Source organism: Ovis canadensis, chromosome 8, assembly GCF_042477335.2.
Source record: "Ovis canadensis isolate MfBH-ARS-UI-01 breed Bighorn chromosome 8, ARS-UI_OviCan_v2, whole genome shotgun sequence".
NCBI lineage: Eukaryota > Metazoa > Chordata > Mammalia > Artiodactyla > Bovidae > Ovis > Ovis canadensis.
Genome location: NC_091252.1, coordinates 94,775,650 through 94,800,524, shown reverse-complemented (window position 1 = coordinate 94,800,524; position 24,875 = coordinate 94,775,650). Strand labels below are relative to the sequence as shown.

The 24,875-nt window shown below is 46.2% G+C and overlaps 1 protein-coding gene across 1 annotated transcript in view; it reads right to left on the bottom strand.

The window, feature by feature from the left end:
• FNDC1 (fibronectin type III domain containing 1) overlaps nucleotides 1-24,875 on the bottom strand; it is a 114,802-nt gene that overhangs the window by 68,656 nt on the left and 21,271 nt on the right. Inside the window, exons 2-4 of the mRNA XM_069598844.1 lie at nucleotides 17,584-17,778; nucleotides 15,288-15,374; nucleotides 14,790-14,858 (exon numbers count right to left, since the gene is read on the bottom strand). Coding sequence (XP_069454945.1) covers nucleotides 14,790-14,858; nucleotides 15,288-15,374; nucleotides 17,584-17,778 — 351 coding nt within the window. The remainder of the gene's footprint in view (nucleotides 1-14,789; nucleotides 14,859-15,287; nucleotides 15,375-17,583; nucleotides 17,779-24,875) is intronic.

Below are 24,875 nucleotides of genomic sequence, written 5' to 3'. Positions count from 1 at the left end.
GTTTTGGCCTGAGATCCTGACCCAGGCCAGGCCCACTAAATCTCAGCCACACTGCCCAGTGGCAGGGACAGCAGCTGCCCCCTCAGACTGTATGGGCTCCCCAACCCCAGGCTCTGGGCTGCCATCCAACCCTCCACACCAGGGTTCCGGAACAAAGCCAGGCCTGCTGAGCAAGCTTTGGCAACAGGGCTGAGGCCAGCCCTACGACCAACCACGCTGCCTCTTCTACAGAGAACCTCACACTTGGTTACAAGCGCTCACATGGTTCATTTTAACTGTCCTTCCAACATCTCCCAGGCAAGGAAGTCAGACGTCATAATCCCCACAAGAAAACTGAGGATCAAGAGATGAAGTACCTGACCCAAGGCCACATGACTAAGTGCCAAACAGCGAGCTGAATGCAGCCACCCTGATGCCAGTCTCCCCACTCATCCACCGAGACCCCATCCACTCATGCCATCCCATCAGCCACCCAACCTCTTCTGCTAATAAACGTGAAACATGGGTTCTAAGCTGGACAGGCCCCCTTCCAAGTGTGAGCATAATGCCTTGCATAGTAGGCCTCACATTTGCAGGTATGTGTTTTGTTTTGTTTTTTTAACTCCTTGGATAGCAAGGAGATCCAACCAATCCATCCTAAAGGAAATAACCCTGAACTGGAGGGACTGATGCTGAGGCTGAAGCTCTAATACTCTGGCCTCCTGGTGCAAAGAGCTGACTTATTGGAAAAGACCCTAATGCTGGGAAAGACTGAAAGGCAGGAGGAGAAGGGGATGACAGAGGATGAGATGGTTGGATGGCATCACGGACTCAATGGACATGATTCTGAGCAAGTTCTGGGAGATGGTGAAGGGCAGGGGAGCCTAGCATGCTACAGTCCATGGGGCCATAAAGAGTTGGACACAACTTAGCAGCTGTACAACAAGAACAGTTTTGTGCTGGGGTATAGCCGGTGAACAATGTTGGGATAGAGTCAGGTGAACATAGAAGGGACTCAGCCAGCATGTATACATTTTTTTTCAGTGGATCAGACAGTATAACTAAGGAACCAGAGAAGCTACTCAGCAGGTTGCCCTTAGCAACCAGAGAAGGCCATCGACTCTAGAAACCAGAGTGAGGTAACGATGTCATTCCGCTGTACACAGCCCTAAAGCCAACCCCAATTTTTTCAAGTATTTTGAAAAGTTCCTTTCTTTAATGTTCTGGATGAAACACACTGTCAATTAGCTTTTATAGATCTTTTATAGATCGTCTGGGAGCCTTTTTTAAGCTGATGTACACATGAAGAAAATCTGTTCATATGGTTCAAGTTCACTTGTCATGAGATTTCCTAAGTGTTTTCTCTAAGCTGTGTGTGATAGCCTCACAGAAGCCTTCTGAAAATTTTCTAATAAATCCCTGTAAGCCTTTTCTCTTGAAAACAGGAAATCACCATTGCCAAGAGGAATGATGTTCACATCCACCAGTGCTAAGTATATTTTGAACCTGGCAGGACACACTACCTTCTTTGTTCTGGAGACCATTCAACCAGGTAGATGTTGCTCAAAATGAATTGATCTTAGAAGACCTACAGCGATTAATCACACACTGTCCACTAAGCACGTCAGTGAGGTGAAACGATTCCCATGTAAACTACAACAAACATCTGAAAGCCAGGCAGAATTAGAACATCTCCCCTGATATGTATCGCCAGCTATGCAAATTGGCAAGTATTCTGAAATCATGGGGAGTCAAAAAAATCTGTTCTTTTCACACACAAAAAAAAAATCCAAAATTCAACATGATGCTTTCTTTGCCCATTTACAATTCAGCGCCATTAAACGTGTAGCTTCTGAATTGGGCTTCCATGGGCTCGAAAGCCAGGGTCTGAATCTTGAGTCTACATCTCACTGCCTTTTGAACTTCAGCTTCCTCCTTGGTCAAGCAGTGTCTCTCTCACTGGGTTTTGTAATTCACACTGTCCTGACATCTATCAAGGACACATTAAGTGCTCATTGTGTTTGTGATCGGTCATGATAAAAACCCTCTTTTATCAGATTCATGGTGGGCAGGAGGCTCCTTTCAGAAGGTGAGCTGTGGTTGCATCACAGAGTTTTCTGTGGACACTAAAAAAAAAAAAATGCGTTTCAAAGAACCTGGTAAAGAATCCACCTGCAATGAGGGAGACCTGGGTTCAATCCCTGGGTTGGGAAGATCCCCTAGAGAAGGGAAAGGCTACCCACTCCAGTATGCTGGCCTGGAGAATTCCATGGACTGTATAGTCCACGGGGTTGCAGAGTCGGACACGACTGAGCGACTTTCACTTTCAAAGAACCAGACAGGAGCAAAAAAAGTGGACTTCTTGCCAAAGACTCTATTCTGAAAGCCTTCTCATACAGGAGGCTGCCAACACCCAGGTGGCTTTGTTTGCACCATAAGTGGAAAGCATCATTCCTCGTCCTTGTCAGCATCTCACAGTCACACACCACTCTGAGCCAGCCCCTCCTCTTCACTGGCATGAAAGTCCATGGCCCTGGCTGTCTGGTGACCACTTTCCCTGGCTTGGTCTCAACTAGCAGGACATTCTTGTTTCCAGGAGAACGTGAGGGATCCCTCAGTCTAGAGCTTCAGAGAGCAAGTGGTTTGTCCCACTGACCTACCTGACATCCACTGCGCTGGCCTCCAAGCTTCACACAGACAGGGCAGTAAGAGCCGCCCTTCCCCTTGCCCAGCCTCAGCCCCAGGCGGCCTCCCCACCCTTCCCAGGCATCAGACCTCAAGGCCACCAGGGACGCTGGTTTGAGGACGGGCGAGAATCCAGCCCACGAGGCTGGACCACGGTCCTCACACTGCACTGTGCATCAGAACACCTTGGCAGGGGGCGGGGGCACCCCCTCCCACCTGTATCCAGGACAGGTGAGATTTGGGAGCTTCGGTGCACTTGAGATGAAACAGCCTGATTAGGAAGAGGTGACGGGGATGGAGGGAAGTTGCACTGGGGTGCGGGGAGGCGGGGTGGGGATGACACCAGCTGTCTCAACCAGAGGAACCAGATGCACACCCGCTGCCCGCACGCTGAGTCTGGGTGCCCTCCCCACCAATGCTGGCCGAGGCCAGAGTACGGGCAGGTTGGCAACACCTGACAGCCTTGGTCTGCCATGGGCTCCTTCTTCCTGGGTGAATTCCCACACCTAGTCCCCCTGAAACAGCTCTGAAAGGCTCCCAGAGCTCTTCTCCCCCACAACCAGATGTGCAACCCTTACTCTAAAGTCTCCCTTTAATGCCCCACTCTCCTCTCCAATCAAAGCCCTCCGTACATTTAATGATGCACTGAACTGCGGTTTATTTGGACAAGCCCAGCTATTTAACAAGAGAGTGTTAGATAGTCATGTCGGACTCTTTGAGACCCCATGGACTGTAGCCCACCAGGCTCCTCTGCCCACCAGATTCTCCAGGTAAGAATGCTGGACTGAGTTGCCATTCCCTTCTCCTGGGGATCTTCCTGACCCAAGGATTGAATCTGTGTCTCTCGCATTGCAGGCAGATTCTTTATCATCTGAGCCACCAAGGAAGCCCAAGAGGGGGAAAGGAAATCTCATGCCTTCACTTCAAAACAGTGTCTATCAGAGCATCACCAACCTTCATCATTGACTGGATCCCTGCCAGGTAAGGCACTGGACAAGCATCCCCATGAGAACCCAATAAACACCCCATTTACAGACAATGGAAGTGAGGCTCCAAGAGAGTAAGGGAGACTCTCCAAGCCAGACAGCACCAGGCACTCAGCTGGCATTGGAACCCAGGGCTTTTGGGGCTGCATCCCTGGTTCTCTCCACCCCTATTTAGAAGCTCACAGTGGTTGCAGAGCTGGGGTCACCCGCAGCCACACTGTGGCATACACACAGTGCCCATCTGGGAGAGCGTCCCCCTGGGTACCCCCCTGGGAAAGGACTGGTCTGCAGAGCCAGGCATCACCGTCTACCTAGGACTGCCATGTCATGAGCATCCCTGCATTCAGAACATGCTGGCTAAGTTCCCAAGGGCCTGGCTGCCCTCCAGGGAATGTGAGTCCATTCGTCCCATCAGAAGCCATCCATCACACCATTCCCCTTACATTTACCCATGTTTTAGTCTCCAGGGGCCTGGCCACCTGCCAGGGAAGCAGAGTGGACACCAAGGGGAGAATCAGAGTGACAGGCACGTATCTCAGCATCCTTCAGAGACGCTAGCACAGCGCCCCAAGCCATCAACCAGAGTTGGTCCATTCTTGCTGCTTTTTCAGGGATGGGGAGAAAAGAGAAGGTCTTGAAAGAGAAAGAACCTTGATCGCCCCCAAGCGAATCAATGCCAATTACTAATGATGTTGGTAATGTTTGGGCTGTGGAAGCCCTTTATGAAGCATGTAAAGCTAACTTTCAAAGCAAACAAACCTCACAGCCAACAGTTTAAGGTTCTGCCACCAAACCTCACAGCCATCAGTTTAAGGTTCTGCCACCCCCTGCCCAGTTCTTCACAGATTCCTCTTCCCTGCTTCCTAGGGTCATGTGGGGACACCCTGGCTGTCACCAAATGAGGAAGCCACAGGAAACCCAGGGACAGTGTAGTCAGAGGCCAACCCCACAGGCTGGCATAGGGCTGCCAGCATCTGAGCCACAAACGTGGTCCTCAAAACTCCAGCAGGACCATCTCAGAAACAAAGCAGATGCTCCAGCCGCCCTGGGACCACTCCACTCCAGCCATCTTGTTTGACTCGGCTGTTTGTTTCACTAAAGTGCTGGATCACTTTACCGCTGAACAGAGCCCCTCACGCTCTTCACCGAGGTTCATGTAACAACAAAGAAAACAAACTCGGCCCCCACAAGCCTGGAGCATTGGTAACTGATCCACAAGCTCGGTTTTATCTCAAAATTGCATTTGAATTTTATAGACTACCCTATAATATTCTGGTTTGTCTTCAAAGTCAAAAATAACATTTTAAATGACCGGGCACCAAGAAAACACTTCCCGTTGTCTCTGCCAAGAAAATAGTTCCCATCATGCTCTCCTGGCAGTGTGATGTTCTCCCAAGTTCTGAGGACACAGTTTGAGAAGCTTCAAAGAATGACCGGGATATCAGCAGCTCCAGGATGTCATCCAAAAAGGTCAACAGTTACTGACCTTGATCCCAGTGAGTGAAAGTCACTCAGTCCTGTCTGATTCTTTGCGACCCAATGGACTGTAGTCAGCCAGGCTCCTTTGTCCATAGGGATTCTCTAGGCAAGGATACTGGAGTGGGTTTCCATGCCCTCCTCCAGGGGATCTTCCCAACCCAGGGATCGAACCCGGGTCTCCTGTGTTGCAGGTGGATTCTTTACCGTCTGAGCCACCAGGGAAGCCCAAAGGTCCTATAATCTCAGCGGTGACATGAATATCAGTGAAGACTGCACCATCAATGTCACTGCACAGGACCAAGGCGGCAGAGGCTGCGTCACCCCCAGATGGTGGCCAGCAAGACATTAACAATGCGGGCAAACTCTACACAGGAATTCAATGGTCCTACAACCGTCTGCATGGACACGCCCCTCAGTCTCACAGATCATAAGACCTTTGAGGGGACTCTCTGTTCGTTAGGTCAGCAGTCTCCCCGCTGCTGCACAGGCAGAACTGGCTAAGGTCCCCGCATCTTACTCAGGGCAGTGGCTCAGCGATAAGCCTGGAACAGCAATATCAGTTGCCAAGGTTCTCAGCCACCTGCACCAGGGGTGAGCCCTGGCCTGGGCTCAGCTCCCTTGCTCCCCATCCCTGGCCCAGCCCCCACTGACTTAGCGTGGAAGGCAAGAGGGGGACCAGCTGTAAAGGTTCCTCTGTGAAACTTTACATGATGAAAAAAGGCATCATTGGAGCCTCTGATCTGGACCCATCTGCTGATGCTTCAGTTTTCAGCTGTGCTTCCTGAGCACCCTGGAGGAACCCAGAAAGCAAAGGAAGCGAGCCTCCTTTTCTGAGCTCCTCAATGGCTGAAATGCGGACCTCTGGCATTTCCTCACCTCACTGCGGACGCAGAGACAGCCTCCTGGTTGAAGTAAGCTAAGAGAAAAGGGTGTTAGAGGTCCTAAGGAAAAATTTTCCCAGGTTTTTGTGGCTTGGTTTGTTTTGTCTAAAGCTCTTCTGCATTTGTTTCATTTGGGAGCCAACGGCGACGCAGTTGTCTTCTAGAAATGAGAGCCCCTTTTCTGCTAAACGGCTATTGATTAGCTCAGTTTTCAGTGCTATCCAACATATCACCTGCAAATGAAAGGTCCAGTTACAATACCTGAATAGGTTGACAACTGAGCAAAGAAAGTGGTTTCTTTCGGGAAAGACGTCTACCCGCCCAGAGATTCTTTATAAGAAGCTGCATCCCTCTTCAGGGGCATCACCCACTGCTCCACCCTGCCATCCTCTGACCTCAGACACCAAAAGAAAAGCCAGTGACAGATGCTCAGAAAATGGCACCCAGCCCCCAAGATGCTGGCTCCACCGGGACGCTGGGTTTGTTAACTACTGCAGGTTCCTCCAGGAGGCAAGGCAAGGTCAGCCAATGTTGCACTCAAGGCCCACACACGAGGACAGTGGGGACAGTTCATCTTCCCAGCTGCCCACAGCCCCCGCCCACCCCGTCAAAGCAGCCACTCCTCAGCCTCTGAAACAAGCGCCTATCCGTTGGAGGGAAGGGCCTCGCTCCCCATCATCTGTGTCTTAAGGATTCACTGAAAGGAAAAGCTATGCACAGATATTCTCATTCATCAGTGTAGACAGGGAGATGAAAACGCAAAATGTGGGTTTCAGTCGTGGTGTCCGAGAAGGCTTCTCACCACTTCTGCCTCCTCCAGGCAGGTGGCCTGTGCTGAGTCCTTCCCACAGCATCCTTGTCTGGGATGGAACTCAGGAGTCTCGCCCAAGAACATCTGTACGCAAGCCTCTCTTGCCTACTTTTTAGGGTGAAAGAACGGACTCTGAGGCTGATGAAGTCTAACCACATTCTAACCACACGAAAAATTGATGCTTTTGAACTGTGGTGTTGGAGAAGACTCTTGAGAGTCAAGGAGATCCAACCAGTCCATCCTAAAGGAAATCAGTCCTAAATATTCATTGGAAGGACTGATGCTGAAGCTGAAACTCCAATCCTTTGACCACCTGATGCAGACCTGAGTCATTTGTAAAGGCCCTGATGCTGGGAAAGATTGAAGGTGGGAGGAGAAGGGGACAACAGAGGATGAGATGGTTGGATGGCATCACCGACTCAATGGACATGAGTTTGGGTGGACTCCATGAGTTGGTGATGGACAGGAAGGCCTGGCATGCTGCAGTCCACGGGGTCACAAAGAGTCGGACACAACTGAGCAACTGAACTGAACTGAACTGACCACATTCTAATGTGAGAGGTGGCTTGGAAACCAGCACCCAGATAAAGAGATCTGAGCCATGGAAGGATAAAGATCTGAATATGGAGGGAGGTGAGCTCACAGCAGGTGGACCTGACTCCACAGAGCAACCAGCCCTGAGGAACTCCAGCCTCCAAATGCATTCAACACCATCCTTCACCCAGGCCCCTCCACAGAAACAGTGGGCAAGAACCAGGACCGCTGACTAGTGACAGCACTATTCTAGGGTGACCAAGTGGCCTGCCGGGGCCACCCCCACAGTCAGTGGCTGAATGAGATGGAGGTGCCCAAGCTACTGACACACAGTCCAACTTCCTGGGCACGGGTGTGGAGCAGAAGCAGCCTCTAAAAGCATTTCACCCAGTAAACATTCCTTGAGCACCTGTTTTGTGCTCTGCCCAGGCTCTGGAGATACAAAAATGAGTAAATCATTGTTGCCCTGCCCTCAAGGAGCTCACCCACCCAGGTCAGGAGTCAGAAACCAGGTCTGCCCTCCAAACTGCATACTTTAAAAAATCTAATAATTCCGTGAGAGAGCTACTGAGAAAACTAATGTCATAGACATTATTAATTCCCTGTGGGCCAGAGACTTTTTAAATTGAAACTAGTATATGAAAAGAGGACGGTCTTTGATTCATAATTAATTTTAAAACTGTGGAGCAGGGAATACTTAACGCTCAAGTCCGGCCCACGGCAGCCAGGACCTGGCTCCAGATTACACGGTAGTGCCCCCAGGGCAGAAGCAAGGGAGGATTGGTTTGCTTATAACTGCACTGCAGTGGCTCCTCTTACCCAGTCAAACTGACATGGGTCAGTTTAAGTGAGTTAACATGGCATCTCCTTGGCTCATTTGGCAGAAAGCCTACCATTTGCACCCAGAGAAGGAAGGCAGCACTTCCAGTGTATCACTGGAGGTGATACTTTATCCTGGGCACCTCTGTGTATTCACTCACAACCTCAACACCCAGAATCTATAATTCAGTGTTTCTTCCTTGGCCGAGATGAGTTCGGGATTTGCTGGCCTAAAACATTCCAAGTAAGGTGGAGACCAAGGCAAACAGTCATTTCTCCACAATGGTTCCCAACAGCTTGCCAAGCTTAGGATCACTCATTCAGAGTGCCTTAGTGTTGTTAATTCATGAAATGCTAGAGCTGAAAGGAACCCTAGAACTTTAGAAGGAAGTTTAGAATCTGAGAGGGTTCTTAGAAAGGACCCTGGAGCCTTTTGGGGGAGCCCCATCATTGTATGGCTGAGATGTCTGAAGGGTCTCACTGTTGATTGAGTGTGAATCTGGGGTGTAGCAGTCAGAGTCAGCAGTGGAGATGGTTATGGTTAGATGGATTCATTATGCTGTTAAACCAACAGATTAGGGAAGGAGGCAATCTCAAAACAGTGGGGTTAGAGTTTTCAAATTCCACATCAGTCACATCTACATAGGGACTTCCCTGGTGGCTCAGACGGTAAAGTGTCTGCCTACAAGGCAGGAGACCCAGGTTCGATCCCTGGGTCAGGAAAATCCTCTGGAGAAGAAACGGCACCCCACTCCAGTCCTCTTGCCTGGAAAATCCCATGGACAGAGGAGCCTGGTGGGCTGCAGTCCATGAGGCTGCAAAGAATCGGGCACGACTGAGTGACTTCACTTCACTTCACATCTACATAAACAAACTAGCAAGAAAACGCACCTGAAGATGGGTGCTCGTTTTGATGAACTACTGATAGAAAAGACCAAAACACATGCTTGGACGTCTTTCCTGGCACATCCACAGATACGTCCTATGAAAGGAGTGCCAAGGAAGAAGTGAAAGAGGCCAAGCTTCGGTTTTCAGGTCTCACAGTTTCACTGTCAAATAATTAGACACCTGCCCAAATTAGCTTTTGAGCCAGGTCCTACAGGGGAGCGGAGGGCTCCAAAGATGAATCCAGAACAGCCCTTGGGTCCTAACCATGCATGCAAAGAAGCTCTCTGTATATGAAGTGAGCCTGAGAGAGAAGTGGTAATAGCAACCTTTCCTCAGAGCCAGGAGAAGGAAAGGAAGCCACGAGGGCTTAGAAGTCAAGGCAGGGGAGACAAGAGATGTCACCCTGATGAACTTTATTTCCCAGGGAGACGGAAGCAAGGTCAGGTGGGAGGGCAGGTCAGGAGGGGAAGGCAGGTGGAAGAAGGAACTTGAAGAAAACGGCCAAGTTTTGGAGAGAAAGAAAGGAAACCAAGAAAGGACAAACAGAATAATCTCCAAGCAAAACCCAAGGTCCAGACGAACTTAGAAAACCAGCTACAGGAAGCTGTCACACGGTGGATGAGCTTAGTTCTCATTTCTCCCGCGGGCTCAGCAATTAGCACTCAGGAGGGAAAACCAGACAGCCAGGGAGAGGGGGCGGCTGGCATGGCCGTGCTGACATGAGTGTGGTGAAATGCCGGCACCAAGATAAAACAAGCCAGAAATGAGCCAGGAGACAGTTTCTGGAGTCTGGCAACGGGAAGTGTCTACAGACCCAAAGCCCGGACAATCTAATGACATGACGGCGCTAAAGAAGCGAGATGATGGGGCATTTCATGATTCCAGGTTTTGGAGGGGAGCAGCTCCATCCTAGGGGACAAGAGTGGAGACTGTCTAATGGATTGTCAGCACCGAAGTTGTGCAGTCCGGGACGCAAGTGTGGATATGCACATAATGAACCATGTGCCTTCAAGCTGTTTGGATTCGGGGAGCAGCCTGGAGGTCGCAGTGACCGAGATAAGGAAGGGGATGGCTGGACCACGGGAATCATGCTGGTGAAAATGGCCTAAGAGGGAGCATCCCTGGTGGCTCAGTGGTAAAGAATCACCTGCAGATGCAGCAGACACAGGTTCTAACCCAAGATCCCACGTGCCAAGGAGCAGCTAAGCCCGTGTGCCCCAACTATGGAGCCGCGGCTCTAGAGCTCAGGAGCTCAATGCCTGAGCCCACATCACACAGTTACCGAAGCCTGAGCAGCCTAGAGCCCACGCTCCACAGCAAGACAAGCCACCACAATGATAAGCCCGAGCACAACGACTAGAGAATAGCCCGCACAACAGAAGACCCAGTACGGCCAGAAATAAATAATTGTTAATGGCCTAAGAGAATTGTGAACTCTACGCTAAACTTGAGTCTGAGCTGTAATTTAACTGTCAAAAGAAAAAAATTAGTAAGTTTCATGAACTAAAATAGAATGGAAAGAAAATACGAAGTATAAATCAAACTTTTATCTCAGTTCTGGGTCTAGTGTGGGCTCCATTGCTTGAGGAAAGCACAAAGGATTCGATTTTTAGAAAACCACAGCATTACTAAAAATACTTATGAGCCTATTGAGAGCTAAAATTTCCCAGATGAACAACTCGGTGAAAGCCCATGAACTGCCCTCCGAGCCCATGGTCTGGCTGGAAGCAGAGATGGACCGCGGTTCTCATCCTGACCCCCAGTGCCCGGCTCTGCACAGAGCAGATTACCCAGATCCAGTCACAGAAAAAAAGCTAAAACAACTTCAGAAAAGTCTGCAGGAAAGCTGAATAACAGGATTCCAATATGCGAAGGGACTTGTGACATCTCTTCCCCAAGGACAAAACAAAGGGATATGGGTTTACATCTCAACTGGAGAGAGTTTACATTTAAATACCAAGACCACTTTCTAACAAAAAGATATGTGATGAGTGACCAGAGGAAGCCAAAACTTCTGCTCTAGAGTTGCATTTTTGCTTAGCCCCATAAGAGCATCCACATTTGTATGAGTGACCATCTGAAAATCACTCAGGTCCTGACCACCTCCAGGACTCACCACACACTCTCCATCCCCCCAGACAGTCCCAGAGGGTCTCAGCCTGGTGCTGCCACCTTGTTCTGTATCACAGCGCTGCTCATGTTTCAAGGAATTTATGATCATGTTACAGGATAAACTTTGTCTCCCTCCTCTTTCAAATTTTTATGTTTAAGATCTAAACCAAATTACCTCAGAATGGGACTGCGTTTGGAGCGTGGGCCTTAGGAGGTGACTAAGTTAAAATTAGGGCTACAAAGGTGGCCCTAATCCCATCTGACTGGTGTCCTCAAAAGAAGCAGAAATCTGGACACAGAGAAGCCAAGGGTTCATGGCCACAGAGGAAAGGTAAGGCAGAGAAAAAGACCTGGGGAGAAATCAAACCTGCTTACACCTTCATCTTGGACTTCGAGCTGCTAGAACTGTGAGGAAATAAATATCTACTGTTTAAGATAACCAGTCTCTGATATTTTGTTATGGCATCCCTACCAAACTCATACGGATTATATGCCTGACTCTCTGCTTACATTGCTTATTGTCTTTCTTTCCCACTCTAATGGCAGATAGTGAAAAGAAACAAAAGAACCTCTTGAGGAGGGTGAAAGAAGAGAGTCAAAAAGCTGGCTTGAAACTCTACATTCAAAAAACTAAGACCATGGCATCTGGTCCCATCACTTCATGGAAAATAGATGGGGGGGAAAATGGAAGCAGTGACAGATTTTCTTTTCTTGGGCTCCAAAATCACTGTGGACAATGAATGCAGCCATTCACTAATTAAAAGACGCTTGCTCCTTGGAAGGAAAGCTATAACAAACCTAGACTGCATGTTAAAAAGCTAAGCCGTTGACATCACTTTGTCGACAAAGATTCGTATAGTCAAAGCTATGGTTTTTCCAGTAGTCATGTACAGATGTGAGAGTTGGACCATAAAGAAGGCTTGAGCACTGAAGAACTGATGCTTTTGAGTTGTGGTGTTGGAGCAGACTTTTGAGAGTCCCCTGGACAGCGAGGGGATCAAATCAGTCAATGCTAAAGGAAATTAACCCTGAATATTCATCAGAAGGACCGAAGCTAAAGCTGAAGCTCCAATACCCTGGCTACCTGATGCAAAGAGCCAATGAATTGGAAAAGACTCTGAAGTTGGGAAAAGTTGAAGGTAAAAAGAGAAAGGGGCAGCAGAGGATGAGATGGTTAAATAACATCACTAACCATTCTATTCATGTCCATCTGAGCAAACTCTGGGATATAGTAAAGGCCAGAGGAGCCTAGAGTGCTGCAGTCCATAGGGTGGCAAAGAGTCAGACATGACTTAGCAACTTAACAACAACAATTACTGTCTTTCTTTCCCACTAGAATATAGTCTTAAGGCAAACCCTTGTCAATCTTATTCACTATTATATCTTTAGCACCCAGAATTGTGCCTGGAAAACCACAGGCACTGAATGAATTACTTACATAACTAAAGTCCCATTTCTAAGTAAAGACAATGAGGTCAAGATAGATTTCCAGCCAGCAAAGAGGCCTTCTGAAATCTGAACGGAAGCCATGGTTTCCAGCAGAATAAAAGAATGGATTTTCCTCTAGTTTCAAATAAACACTGGAAGAACGTGAGGTATTACAGATCAAAGCATGAAAGCCAACCCTTGGGGCCTCACACCAGATGCAGATGATAATATCTGCATTTCTAGGACAAATCCCTTCCTTTGTTGTTGTTGGGTTTCTTGGGTGTTTGTTTTTTTATTTTTGAATTTAAAGACTGTATTTTATTAAATCAAAATAGACTGTACATGCATTTGAGGGAAAAAGCATTGTATATAAGTGCAAGACACTATTCATTCTACCATGTTTGATGTGCAAATCAAAAATAGTTCTTTTGTTTAATGGGATTATCATATATTAACCATTCCTCAATAGCATAGCATATTTACCAGGCCTTATTTCAAAAGGTATAGATACAAAGTTGGTCACTTATGATAATTTCTCATAAATTATTTTTATTATTTTCATTAACAATGAAATGTCTTTTTTTTCTGGAGCTAAATCTATTTATTCTGGATATGCATTTTATCAAAGTTCTGCTGTACATCATACACTGCAAAATTTCTTCCAGGATCTTTCTTAGCACCATGTATGACAAATACAGTGTTATATATTATGGCAGAGCATTCTTTGACATCAAGAACCCACAGAGGCTCCTACAGAGAGAGGTTAAAGGATCTCACAGTCATAAATCCAGTAGTGAACTGGGCTGTGATTCTCAATTCCCAGGGTTTCTATACCACATGCTTACTCAGAAAGGACACACACACACACACAAGCCTGTTTTTATTAAGGACGGCATAAGAAATGAACTACTTAAGAAAAAATAATATGCATTCTAAAACTGCCATTCAAAAACTTTATCAGGAAGATGATTGAAAATAAAATGGTTCTTTAAAAGACAAAGTATAAGGCTCAAAGGCACAGTATATCTGTCGGTCAAAGGTGTGAATGTTTACATGTGTGTCTGTAGGAGTAGACAACCTCTGAAATAAACACCCTTCCTATTGTACACACTTTCTAGGTGTACTACCTTCTGGACTCTTTCACTGTTCGTGTCTTCCAGAGTTTGATCCTTGGCTTTACTCTTGCCTCTCCTAATTCTCAGCCTCTCCTCACTCTTCCTACTCCAACTGTCATTCTTCAGCATGGCTCCTAACCCAGGCCTCTCTCTTGCCCTCATCACCAATCACCTATAAGACAGGTCCATTACATTAAGTCCAGCATATCTGAACAAGAACACATCACCTTTCCCAAAATTCAGTTTCCTTTTCAGGCTGTTTTGTTCTTCCATTCCCTATTTTTATAAAATGGTCTTTGGAAACTGCCTACACCCATCAGATCTGACTTGAGAGGCAGATTATGGTCACTGGTTTCAACATACTCACCTTCCTCTCAACAATAATACCAGATTGGTGTATTTGAAAACACCATGCCTTGCCACACTGCCTTTAGGATATTTACTCAACCACACTCTGAAATAACTGCTTTCGTTTTGCATTACTGCTTAACCATTAATTAAACATATTCAAGAGACACGACAAGAAATGTCAACACTTCTCTCAACAAGTAAAACGATACGGTCAGACAACATCCACATCCAAATGAGAAGACACACATGAATACAAATATGGAGCAGAGATGGGAGGCAGGTTATCGAACGGATCGCAAAGTATCCTGTGCATCAGAAAGGAGAGAAAGCCTGGATGCAGCATACTGCCCAGTAAAGCCACTGTTTGGTGGGCTCCATTCATTTCTGCATCCACACACAGAAGAGCTGTAAATATCCTCATCGGGCCAGGACTGCCATCTCAACCACCATATTTGCCTGTTAACAGAGCAACAGCATCCCCGGATGTAGACAAGGACGTACCCCCTACACCAGAACATGAAACAGCGGTGAGGAATGAGCAATACTGGCTGCAGTCTGGTCCATCCAGTGCAGTGCAGATCGACCAAAACGGTGCGGCGTGTGTGTTAGTTTAGCGATGGGAACTAAATGAAGGTTTGTGAGCGCATGTGTGTGACAGAAGCACAGCCCTCTTTCGAGATGGTGCTTCAGTGAAGACATGAACCGGGTGAGCAAGTAGTACCTGTGACGGTTTCATTAAATGGTCCTGGACCCTTAATGGGAAAACCATCAATCTTGATCCATTCACCTCCTAAATTAGGAAAACGCAACTTGATCGTTAGAAAGGAGGACTACTGGATTTTCCACACTTCACTGCATCCCTCAATGTACATTTCAATGGTCTCCTCAACAATCTTCCAAAGGATCTGCTCGGGCCATGCAAGTGACCTGCCCCCTAAACTGTATGGACAACACATATTTTTGGTCTTTTATACGTGGTTAACTGTAGTGAGTACCCCCAACTTAAGACAAAGCGCTAGTAACCTATATCAAAAGTACTTTAGAAGAAGGGATAAATCTCTCCTAGTTTTCAATCTTTCAGCTTGCTATACAAGTCTAAAAATTTCTTGTTTGGGAACTCCTTAATGATTTCTAAATTTGCATTGACCTGAAGAAGCAAAGAACTTCCCAGTCTAAGTCACAAAAAATCACAGCCTCCAATTCTAAGGTAAAGACTTACCAGGCAGGCTCTCCGCTCTGTAAACAGGACGGCTCACTCCATTGCTGTTTTCTGCAGTAACCAGCACAAAGTACACTACCCCCGGTTCTGAAACATACGGTTCATGTCAAGCCACCATTTCAAATCTCCAAGAACGACAGTTTAAGTCACTGTCTTCCTCATACCAATTATAACCAAATATAAAAATCCGAATTAGGAGACCAGTCTAACTATAGCCTTCTCTCTTTTCTTTAATCAAAATCACTAACATTGGTCTCAGGCAATTGAAGCACATCTGACCAAAAGAACACAAAACTGATTTAGTACAAAGCACATGACATGTGTAATAAACCTGGATTCATGAGCAGTCAACAAAAATAAGCTTTTGAGTTTCTTTTTAACATGAAATCAATGTAGGAAACAGACACACACTGTCCACTAAATGTTTTAACCTACAGTGTTAGTAACGACAAAGAAAACTTCCCAATGGGAACCTCCAAAAAAACTGTGAAAACATTTCCATGTAATCAAGAAATTTAGCACATGGGAAATCTACACTGTATTAAGTAGAACCTCATGAAATTTTCTTTTCACAATAAAATATTTTCCTTACTATGTGTGCAAGTTTTCTTTGACTATTTCAACAAAAATAGTCAAAAGATCTAGAAAAACCATTTCCTGAGACCTTGGAAATGCTACGCCTGAAATAACTAGACTACACTTTTTGCACCTAGGGATCAAGGTTACATAATGAATGTCTCTAGCTGATATCCTGAAATTGCTGGGATGCAAAAGAAAACCCAGACACCATGTTACAAAGCAAGGGTACCTTGAACCTACAGTTTTGAAAAGCAAACCCTGGTAGTGCTGGTTTTCCTCAAAACGAATTATTATCATGTGAAAGATAAGCAAAGGTGCCAATCCCTTTAAGAGATGAAAGTTTGTGGGCATTTGAGGGGATAAAGGGCTGGAGAGGTATGAGCTCTGTCAAAGGCAGTAATGATCGTTGCATTTCTCCCAGTGAGCAACATTCCTTTCACAAAGCTTCAGTTCTCAAGCCAGGGGTGCAGGACCAGTGACACATCTGGGACCCCTACTGGGCTCAAGACTGGTCTGCCTTCTATCTGAGCGTGCTGGGACCTGGTGGCGTTTAAGGTTTGGCACGACCTGCTGGACCAACTGGGAAATGCTGTAGGTTTGGACAAAAAGCAAAACCAGGCCTCGCCAGCACTTTCTCTCTTCATTCTGAGCTTATTCCTATTTCAAAGAAATTTCATCCAAATGCCTCTGTTTCGCTTCAGAAAACTTCTGATTTTCATCAGGAAGTTGCCAGGGGCAGGGTGCAGGGGAGGGGTGGGGATATTCTTGGTTTTCAGTGAGTTCTAGGGCTTTATTTTTGCATGATTTTCTTCTCTGCAGTCAACCTCACAACCCAAGAGTTGAGTAAGAAACTGGGACCCTGCTCGTGCCTTTGTGAGATAGAATCTCCATTTAACATCACAGTTGGATTCTGGGGCCCTAGTGATACAGAGGAGATTCAGAGAAATGTACGTTTAGCTGGAGCCATGAAGATGGGAAAGAGCAATGAGTTGGTTTTGATCCACTGAGGGAAAGCAGCAGAATGCTAACGTGGCCAGGGGGACCTGGTTACCACAGGTGTTGACTTCTATGACTTCTGTAGGATCCATCTTAAGGTTGGACCACGGGATGACTGTAGAATAAATGGGGTCTCAGGCCAGAGGGACTGAGAAAGGGGAATACAGAGGATCCCCTGGAGGTAGCTCAAAGTTTAAGTTCAAAACCACCTACACCTGCACTGATACAACAATATATTTAGCCAAAATGTTAAATACTCCAAACTTCCAGAAGCAAATTTAACGGGGAGAAATGTTATATCTCTGAATCAGATGTGGCAAAGCAAGATACACCATACACCCCTACAGGGACACATTGTTTAACTAACCCTAATTATAAACTGGTTTATAAATTAGAAATCTCAAGGTCAGACTACAAACTTGTCCAGTAGTCCAGTCTCTATGAGTTAAAAAAGAATCAACGTATATTCCAAAAGCACATCCAGAAACTAAGAATTGTTTCCTACATCAATTTGGAGAAAGATCCAGGAATTCAAATGCAGGAGGGGAAGCCCATGAGCAAGATGAAGGCTGTTGTTTAACAGGCTCTTAACCTTGGCTACCCAAGAACCAAAGAACCACTGGGTACCATTTTTGTCTCCCAAATAGTCAGCCTGAGAATGGAAGGAGAATGGAAGTGGACAGTTAGTTCTGACCGGGAACAAGACAGGAGGGTCACTTACCCACATCCTCAATAAGGAAGGAGTGCGTCTCCGCATTCACCTTGATGTATTTAAGACTTTTCAGTGACTTCCCATAGGCAATGTTGTAATGCTCCACGGATCTACTGGTAGCATCTTTGGGTGGGTCCCACGTGACTTTCAGGCCCATTTTAGTGGACAGCAGTTTCACGTGCCTTGGCTTCAGTGGGTGGTCAGCTATGCAAACAGCGCAACTATCAACTTACAAGAAGGGCAGACTGGGAAAACGAATTTTTTTCCAATGTTCTCTGACATGGTTAGTGAAAGAGCAAACAACTTTCCATCTGTCTGATCCTAAAGACTTTAAGTACGGTCATGTTTGGACATCATTATAGTGTGACTGCAAAGCAAACATACCAAGCCCGCAACCTTTTGTGTATTTCAGGAAACTGTGAGTGGCGAATTTAAACCCAAAGTGAAACAAATCAAAATAAATGCTAGGCATTCTCCAGCTTGATTGTGTTGCCTTGCTACGACAAGATTAACAAAATAATAATCTGACATATTCTCCAGAAGCATTCATATATTAAATAAATTCTCAGGATTTGGCATGGTACAGCTGGACGATCTTTAAAGCCACCCTGAGAAGAACAACATAAAACTCTCATGATCAGGAAGAATATCCACTGTATCTAAAGGGGGATAAGAGAATCAGTCATTTCCACAAAGAAAACAAATCAAGATCAACATCTTAAAAGACAGGCAAACCTCTGGTTTTAGCTGCAGGTCACTAATTTAAATGTTTTCATATTTCGTCCCAGAAGAAGACAGAAAAATTATCAAGAAGCACAACATTTTTATCTTCATTGATGAAGTTCCAAACCAGTGCTCTTGGTTTTCCAAACTAACCAAAATGAAACATAATGTTTTGTCAAACACAATCTCTCAGCTCATAATATAACTGATATCACAATGCAATGTGTATAAATAGATGGTAAATTTTACACAACAGTCAACGTAGGGGCAAACCTGGATCTGAAACTGATTATTCACCAATGCAAGGCATTCTCAGCTGGCAAAAAAGGTAACCTAAAAAACCCAGAAACATTTAAACTTCAGAACACTTTAAAAAATGAATTTAGACTCTCATAGAAACGAGGGAAAGGGGAGTGTTTCATGACAACACATAGATTGGTTAGTATGTGATTTCACTAATGAAGATTCTGAACAAAGTAAGTATAGCTGATGCTAACATACATCACTTATTCTTCCCAAAATTACCCCACTGCCTTAGGAGGAAAATGATAAGAAAAGGAGAGAACTTCTGGGATCCCACTAAAGAAATTCAAGGAATGAAAAAAATATAGTATGAATATCATAATTTTTGAGGCACTGAGAAAGAGTGTCCACTTTGGAGACAAAAACACAATGTCAGAGGACAGGCACAGAGCAACCTCCAGAAAGCATTTCTCCCCCAACATCAGAAGTGAGGGTCCTGTAAATGTGAGAAGGGAGAAATCACGGACAAAAAGCCTAATGCCATCAGGGAAATTCTGAGTTGAGGAGACAGTAAAGACAGCCCACTAGCGAGCATCTGGATATTTAAAATTAGCAGTCATGGCGACTCTGCCTTAATTCTCATGAACCCTTCCTCGCCTACAAGGAACTTTGCAGGATTTTCTTGGCTGGAGGACAGGGGCTCCCTTTCCTCCGTTTCCTTAATTTCTTCCAAGGCTTCACTTTGAACACCTACCCCCCTTTTCTGCCATGGGTTTGGCCTTCTGTGGCTGCAGTCCCCATTTCCTGCCATAGCAGAAATCACTCCCAAGAATCCTGTTCTTCACCCTGACCAAAATATCATGGAAACAAAGCGAGGACCCCAACACCTCGAAATGGTGGGGTGACTCTCCTAAGGAGGAAAACAAAACAAATGAGCAACGCTTGTCTTTACAGTTCAGTTCTAACCCTCCCTTCAGGAAAGGTCGATCCTGGACAGACAGTCTCTAATGTGAGATCTGAAAAGCCCTAACACCATCACGCTTTCCGCTGTGCACGAGTGATTCAATCCACACACAATGACCTCAGTCTGAAGATGATTTCCGTTCATTACTGACATCCGAGAGGAGGAACAATCCATAAATACGCTCGCTGTTCTTTCCTGCTCTGCCTCACCTCTGTCCTTGAACACAGCATGGAATCATTTCTAAGCCACATGAGAATCGCGGTGAAATGGTGCATCTGCCCAGGGTAAGAGGGGCATTGAGAACCTCAAGGAGCTCCAATAAGATGAGGAAAGTAAAGAAGAACAAGAGGCAAATCCCCCTGGGTCGTCAAAACCAAATGCACATCACTGCATTCCGCTTACCCCCTCAGTTTCCAAGTGTGTCCGTGCAAGAGTTTGTTCTCCTCCTGCCAGTGATCAAGTACCATCAGTGTGTCTCAACACAATAACTGCCAGCATTTGTACACCAGAAAAAAAAAAAAAAAAAACACCATCTGGTGTAAACCAACTCTAAAGTATAAAAATGGGAGAGGGAAATGGACAAGAAAAGGGGGCTTGTTGAGTGCCCACCACCCACCACCCTCTGCCTGAAACTCGCACTGCATGAGATGTTCTTGACACACACAACGCAGGAGGTGCCGTTTACCACCTCCATATGGCAGATGAAGACAGCAAGCAAGGCCTGGAACAGAGAGGTTAGGAGAACTGTCCAGAGCCACATAGCTGTACACGGGTAGAACCAAATGCAAATCCTGCTGTGTCCAACTGCAATGCCCGACTCTTCCCACAGCTCACAGATCTGGGACTCTGTCCCTGCTCATAAATGATCAATGACCACATCCATGAAAAACTGACTTAGGAAGCCACTAGTATCCTAAAACCAATCGTGAGGGCTCCAGCTGGGTTTACCCTTTCTTCCACCACCTACCCCACCTTCCCGTGCCATTTTTCCCCTCGGAGGGGCACTCTGCCTTCACCCACAGTCACTTCACCTCCTGCTGTCTGCCCTAGTAGGCTCCTCTCTACGGAAGGAATGGAGTAAGTGAATGATATTCACATTTGTATAACAAAATCTTGGGCCAAAGTAGTGAAGTGGAAGTGTTAGTCACTCAGTCGTGTCTCTTTGCGACCCCATGGACTGCAGCCCACCAGGCTCCTCTGTCCCTGGAATTCTCCAGGCAAGAATACTGGGATGGGTTGCCATTTCCTTCTCTAAGGGATCTTCCCAACTGAGGGACTGAACTCTGGTCTCCTGCATTATAGGCAGACTCTTAACCACCTGAACCACCAGGGAAGCCCTTGGGCCAAAGTGACAACTTTCTAATAGTGACATTTCAGGACTTAGAGAGTTACCTAATGAAGGTTGTTTCTAAAACACAAAAGCCTTTAGGGGATCCTGAAATCATCCCTTAGGGTCAACTGCCTTATAAACTCAGTCTTGAATTTAAGGTTCTCCAAACACCTAAGGCCAAAACCCCTCCCCCACACCACTCCCAACACATGCGAATCAGGCCAATTACACACAATACTACGGTGACTTAATTAAGGGACATTATCATTCCCTGGATTCTCATCAACTTTGACCTTTAAAATTGATGTCATTGCTGATGCTGCCTGGTCAACAGCACCCATGCCTCACTCAGAAAAGTTTGGACGAAAAAAAGAACAGGAAGGACGGGTGAGAGGGAATCTGAGGTCACTCCAGGTCCCCTCCTCACCACGTGCCTTAGCTCTGCGTGAATCCATCAAAGCAGCCTCTAATTAAGGAAGGACGGCTCTAGGCAGGTGCAGGTCAACATGCATGAACCTGGGCTACTCGACAGAAGCTATTCCTGATCATCACTTGGTAGGTCTCATGACTTCATTCCTTAAATGAAATGTAGGAAGTATGAAGCAGGTTTCAGGGTCTGCAGACTGCATTCTGGGTTCTGTGTTTCAGGAACACCATTCTGGAAGCATAAGGTAGAGACATGACAGAGTGATTTCTTACTTATTTGTAAGTGTTCATAGACCATCCTCACTTCTAGATAAATGAAGCACAGAACCCTCTTGGAACAGTTTTCAGGATTCTCATCTGATTAAGGTAAGGAGGGGTATACTCTTTAAAGCCATGTATCCCATGAACTGCTCCTCCAAAGAAAAAAAGGACAAGCCCAAAGTCAACACGATAGGAATTACATGGCTCAATAGAGGGGACGCTGGGAGGTGACCTCACAAGACGTGCATGACACACGAGGGCCGTGACAAGCTGTTTTCTCATCTCCGTAGAAAGCAAAATGTGGAAGTGAGTTCAAGCTGCAGCCGCCAGGATTTTAGATTAAGTACAAAGAATTTCCTGTCCGTGTCCTTCCCCATCTCCCCCCAGTCAAGGCTGTCTTTGAAGGGAGACAGATGGTAAGGTGCTCAAGACAGAAGCAGCAGCCAGCAGTGTCTGCTATGACTCAAGCAATCGCATACCGCAGCGGACTCATTCCACAGCTCATACCAGCAAACCCCATCCAGAGTCAAGAATATTTTACCAGGTACTAGGTGGCAAAATGGTATTCTGATGACATTTCAGGTACCTGGTCATTGCCAAGCTAGACATTTCAGTGCTATGGCTCCCCGAGGCCCCTGCTGGTCTGTTTGAGAATGAAAAATAAGGGACTGTTGGCGCCCAGAGTTCTCTCTTTTGGTCTAGGCTCTCATTCAAGAGGGCCCTGGAGGCCAATTCGGTTGAAGGGCCAAAGTATGGATCCGCATCTGTTCAAGGATGGTTCCAAGATTCCAACGGCTCCTCCATGTCAATCTTTGGAGAGTCCACAGAGCGGCTTCAAAGGATTCTCCAGGGCTGACAAAAGCCCTCAAGAAGGCTGAGTTCAGAGCTAGGTCCCCGGGGCCAACTTGGTCCTTCCACGTGCAGGGCTCATTTATCACAGTGGACAGGGCGCCACCCCCACCTCCCCACTCTGGCACGTATCTGGGCATCAGACACTGACCACATACTCAGTACTCACGTAAATGACTGAGGGATTGACAAAAAGACGCTAAGGTTAGACTACTGAGGTCAGCCAGGAGTCCCCCTGAGGGCCAGGGAGATGAAGCAAGTAAGTGGAGACACATGAAGGAGTGTACACGCTACACGAAGGCACGATTTAGCTCCTGGCACCCGCCGACAAGAGCGAATTCAGGATCCAGGTGGTCCAATATTCTGGAGGTTTTTCTAAGAAGCGAGAAATCCTGGATTTTATGTGAAATGTCTCCATTTTATACTAGCTCAGTTAAGTGTAAAAAAAAAAAAAAACCACTATGTGAAGAAGCACATACACACCCACACACACACACACACACCCACCCACACACACACACACACACACACACACACACACACACACACCCCAGCTGGCCAAACTCAGCCCATTGCCTGCCAGTTGATGGCTTCTACCTTAACTCCGGGAGCAACCATTTGTTTGCTGATCCTGACAACTTCCCAATGTCCTGTTTCAATTATGAGACTCCCGTGGGAGTCTGGGTCCATCCAAAAGAGCTCTGGGTCAAGATGAAGGCTAAAGTCTGGAGAAGAACCAGGACTAACCCAGACCCTGAAGGCTTAAGGTACAGATCTGCTCAAGGACTCATCTCCCACCTCCAAAATTCCCTCTCTCCCCCAAGAGACCCAGTGGCTGTGAAAAAACTGGCCTGTGCTCCAGAGAAGTAGAGAATATCCATCTGGATCTGGGGAGGGGAGGGTAAGGTGTTCCCTAGGCTTCAGTTACTCGTACAACCAATGTCTTCCACATGCTCAGCTCCCAACTAACCATCCCAGACCTAGTCCCCACTGCCTATTTGAGAGGTGCATGTGAATTCCAAACTGAACACACTCAAGATTCTTGGTTCAGACACACCACCCACCCTTCAGGGTACAGGCCTATCCACAGGGCTGAAAATAAATATGTTTCTAGAAAGAGAGCTCTACCAAGGGCAATTTCTCAGAATAAGTGAAGGAAAGCTCAGAATCCATTACTACAATGAATAAAGGGTAAGACTGACCCAAAAATGGCACAATTCATGGAGAAATGCTTAAGACTATGATTCAGAATAGTAAGTGAATCTTTCTGGATCTAAAGTGTTGTTTTTGTTTGTTTGTTTGTTTGTTTGTTTTCCCTTAAAAAAATACCATACAATTACTTGATTATATTCTCCAGACAAGCAAAAAGAGAAAGGAAGGTAGACAGATGGCAGAAGCAAAGAAGTTGTGAAGCCCCCCACTGATATAGCTTCCCAACTTGATAGACTTTAGCCAAATCTGCTACACCAAAGTGTTGATGCACAGAGTTCAACAAACATCAGAGGAATAAATGAAAACTCTAAGCTAGATTTACAGCCAACCTGCCATCTATAAACAAAACAGTAGCTGACAAGCATGCTCAAATTCTTTCATTTCTGTGACAGCACTGGATGGAGCTGCCACTCACAGAATCATCATCAACAATGAGGCTATACCTCACAGCCGAGGTGGAAAATCCAACTGGTAAAACGTTGAATAGGTAGAACCCAGTATGTTCTGAGGCAGTAATACTTACTGAGAGAAATGACTCAGACAATAGCAGTTTGGCTTGACTTGAAAATCAAATCTGAAAAATCTATTTGGTTCTCAAAATTCACGATACATACTACACAATTTATAAATCGATGTTAAATAGCCACAGAGGACAATGATGAAAATATCAATGATTGGACAGTGATGAAAAAGGACCTATATGTTTCTCTTCAGCTGATAAATTACAAATCACACATAATTTTTATCACATCTGATTAACTGTATGCAGGAGCTTTCCCTGGATTTGAAGCATGAGGGACAAAAGTGGTCCTTATGAACATCTGAGTTCAATCAATTTAAGAAAGTAGATGTTGTTGTTTAGTTATTAAGTAGTATTTGACTCTTTGCGACCCCATAGACCATAGCCCACCAGGCTCCTATGTCCATGAGATTTCCCAGCCAAGAATACTGGAGTGGGTTGCCATTTCCTTCTTCAGGGGATCTTTCCAACCCCTGGGATCAAATCCATGTCTCCCGCATTGGCAGGTGGATTCTTTACCACTGAGCCACCAGGGAAGCCAGGAGTCAGAAAATCAAACTCTCAGGTTTATTATCACTGAGGTTGCCCTGGAGAAGGTGGATCTAGGGTGTGACTACCGTGGAGCTTTCTGTATCCCCTCCCTCTCCAGTTCTAAACCCTCAGGTGGACACCACTGAGCCTGCAGAGTAGATCAGCTCAGGATCACTGCCTCACAGCAGGGCGAGGGCAATAACCCTGGCCTCCACCCAGCACACCCCCTCCACCACCACGGG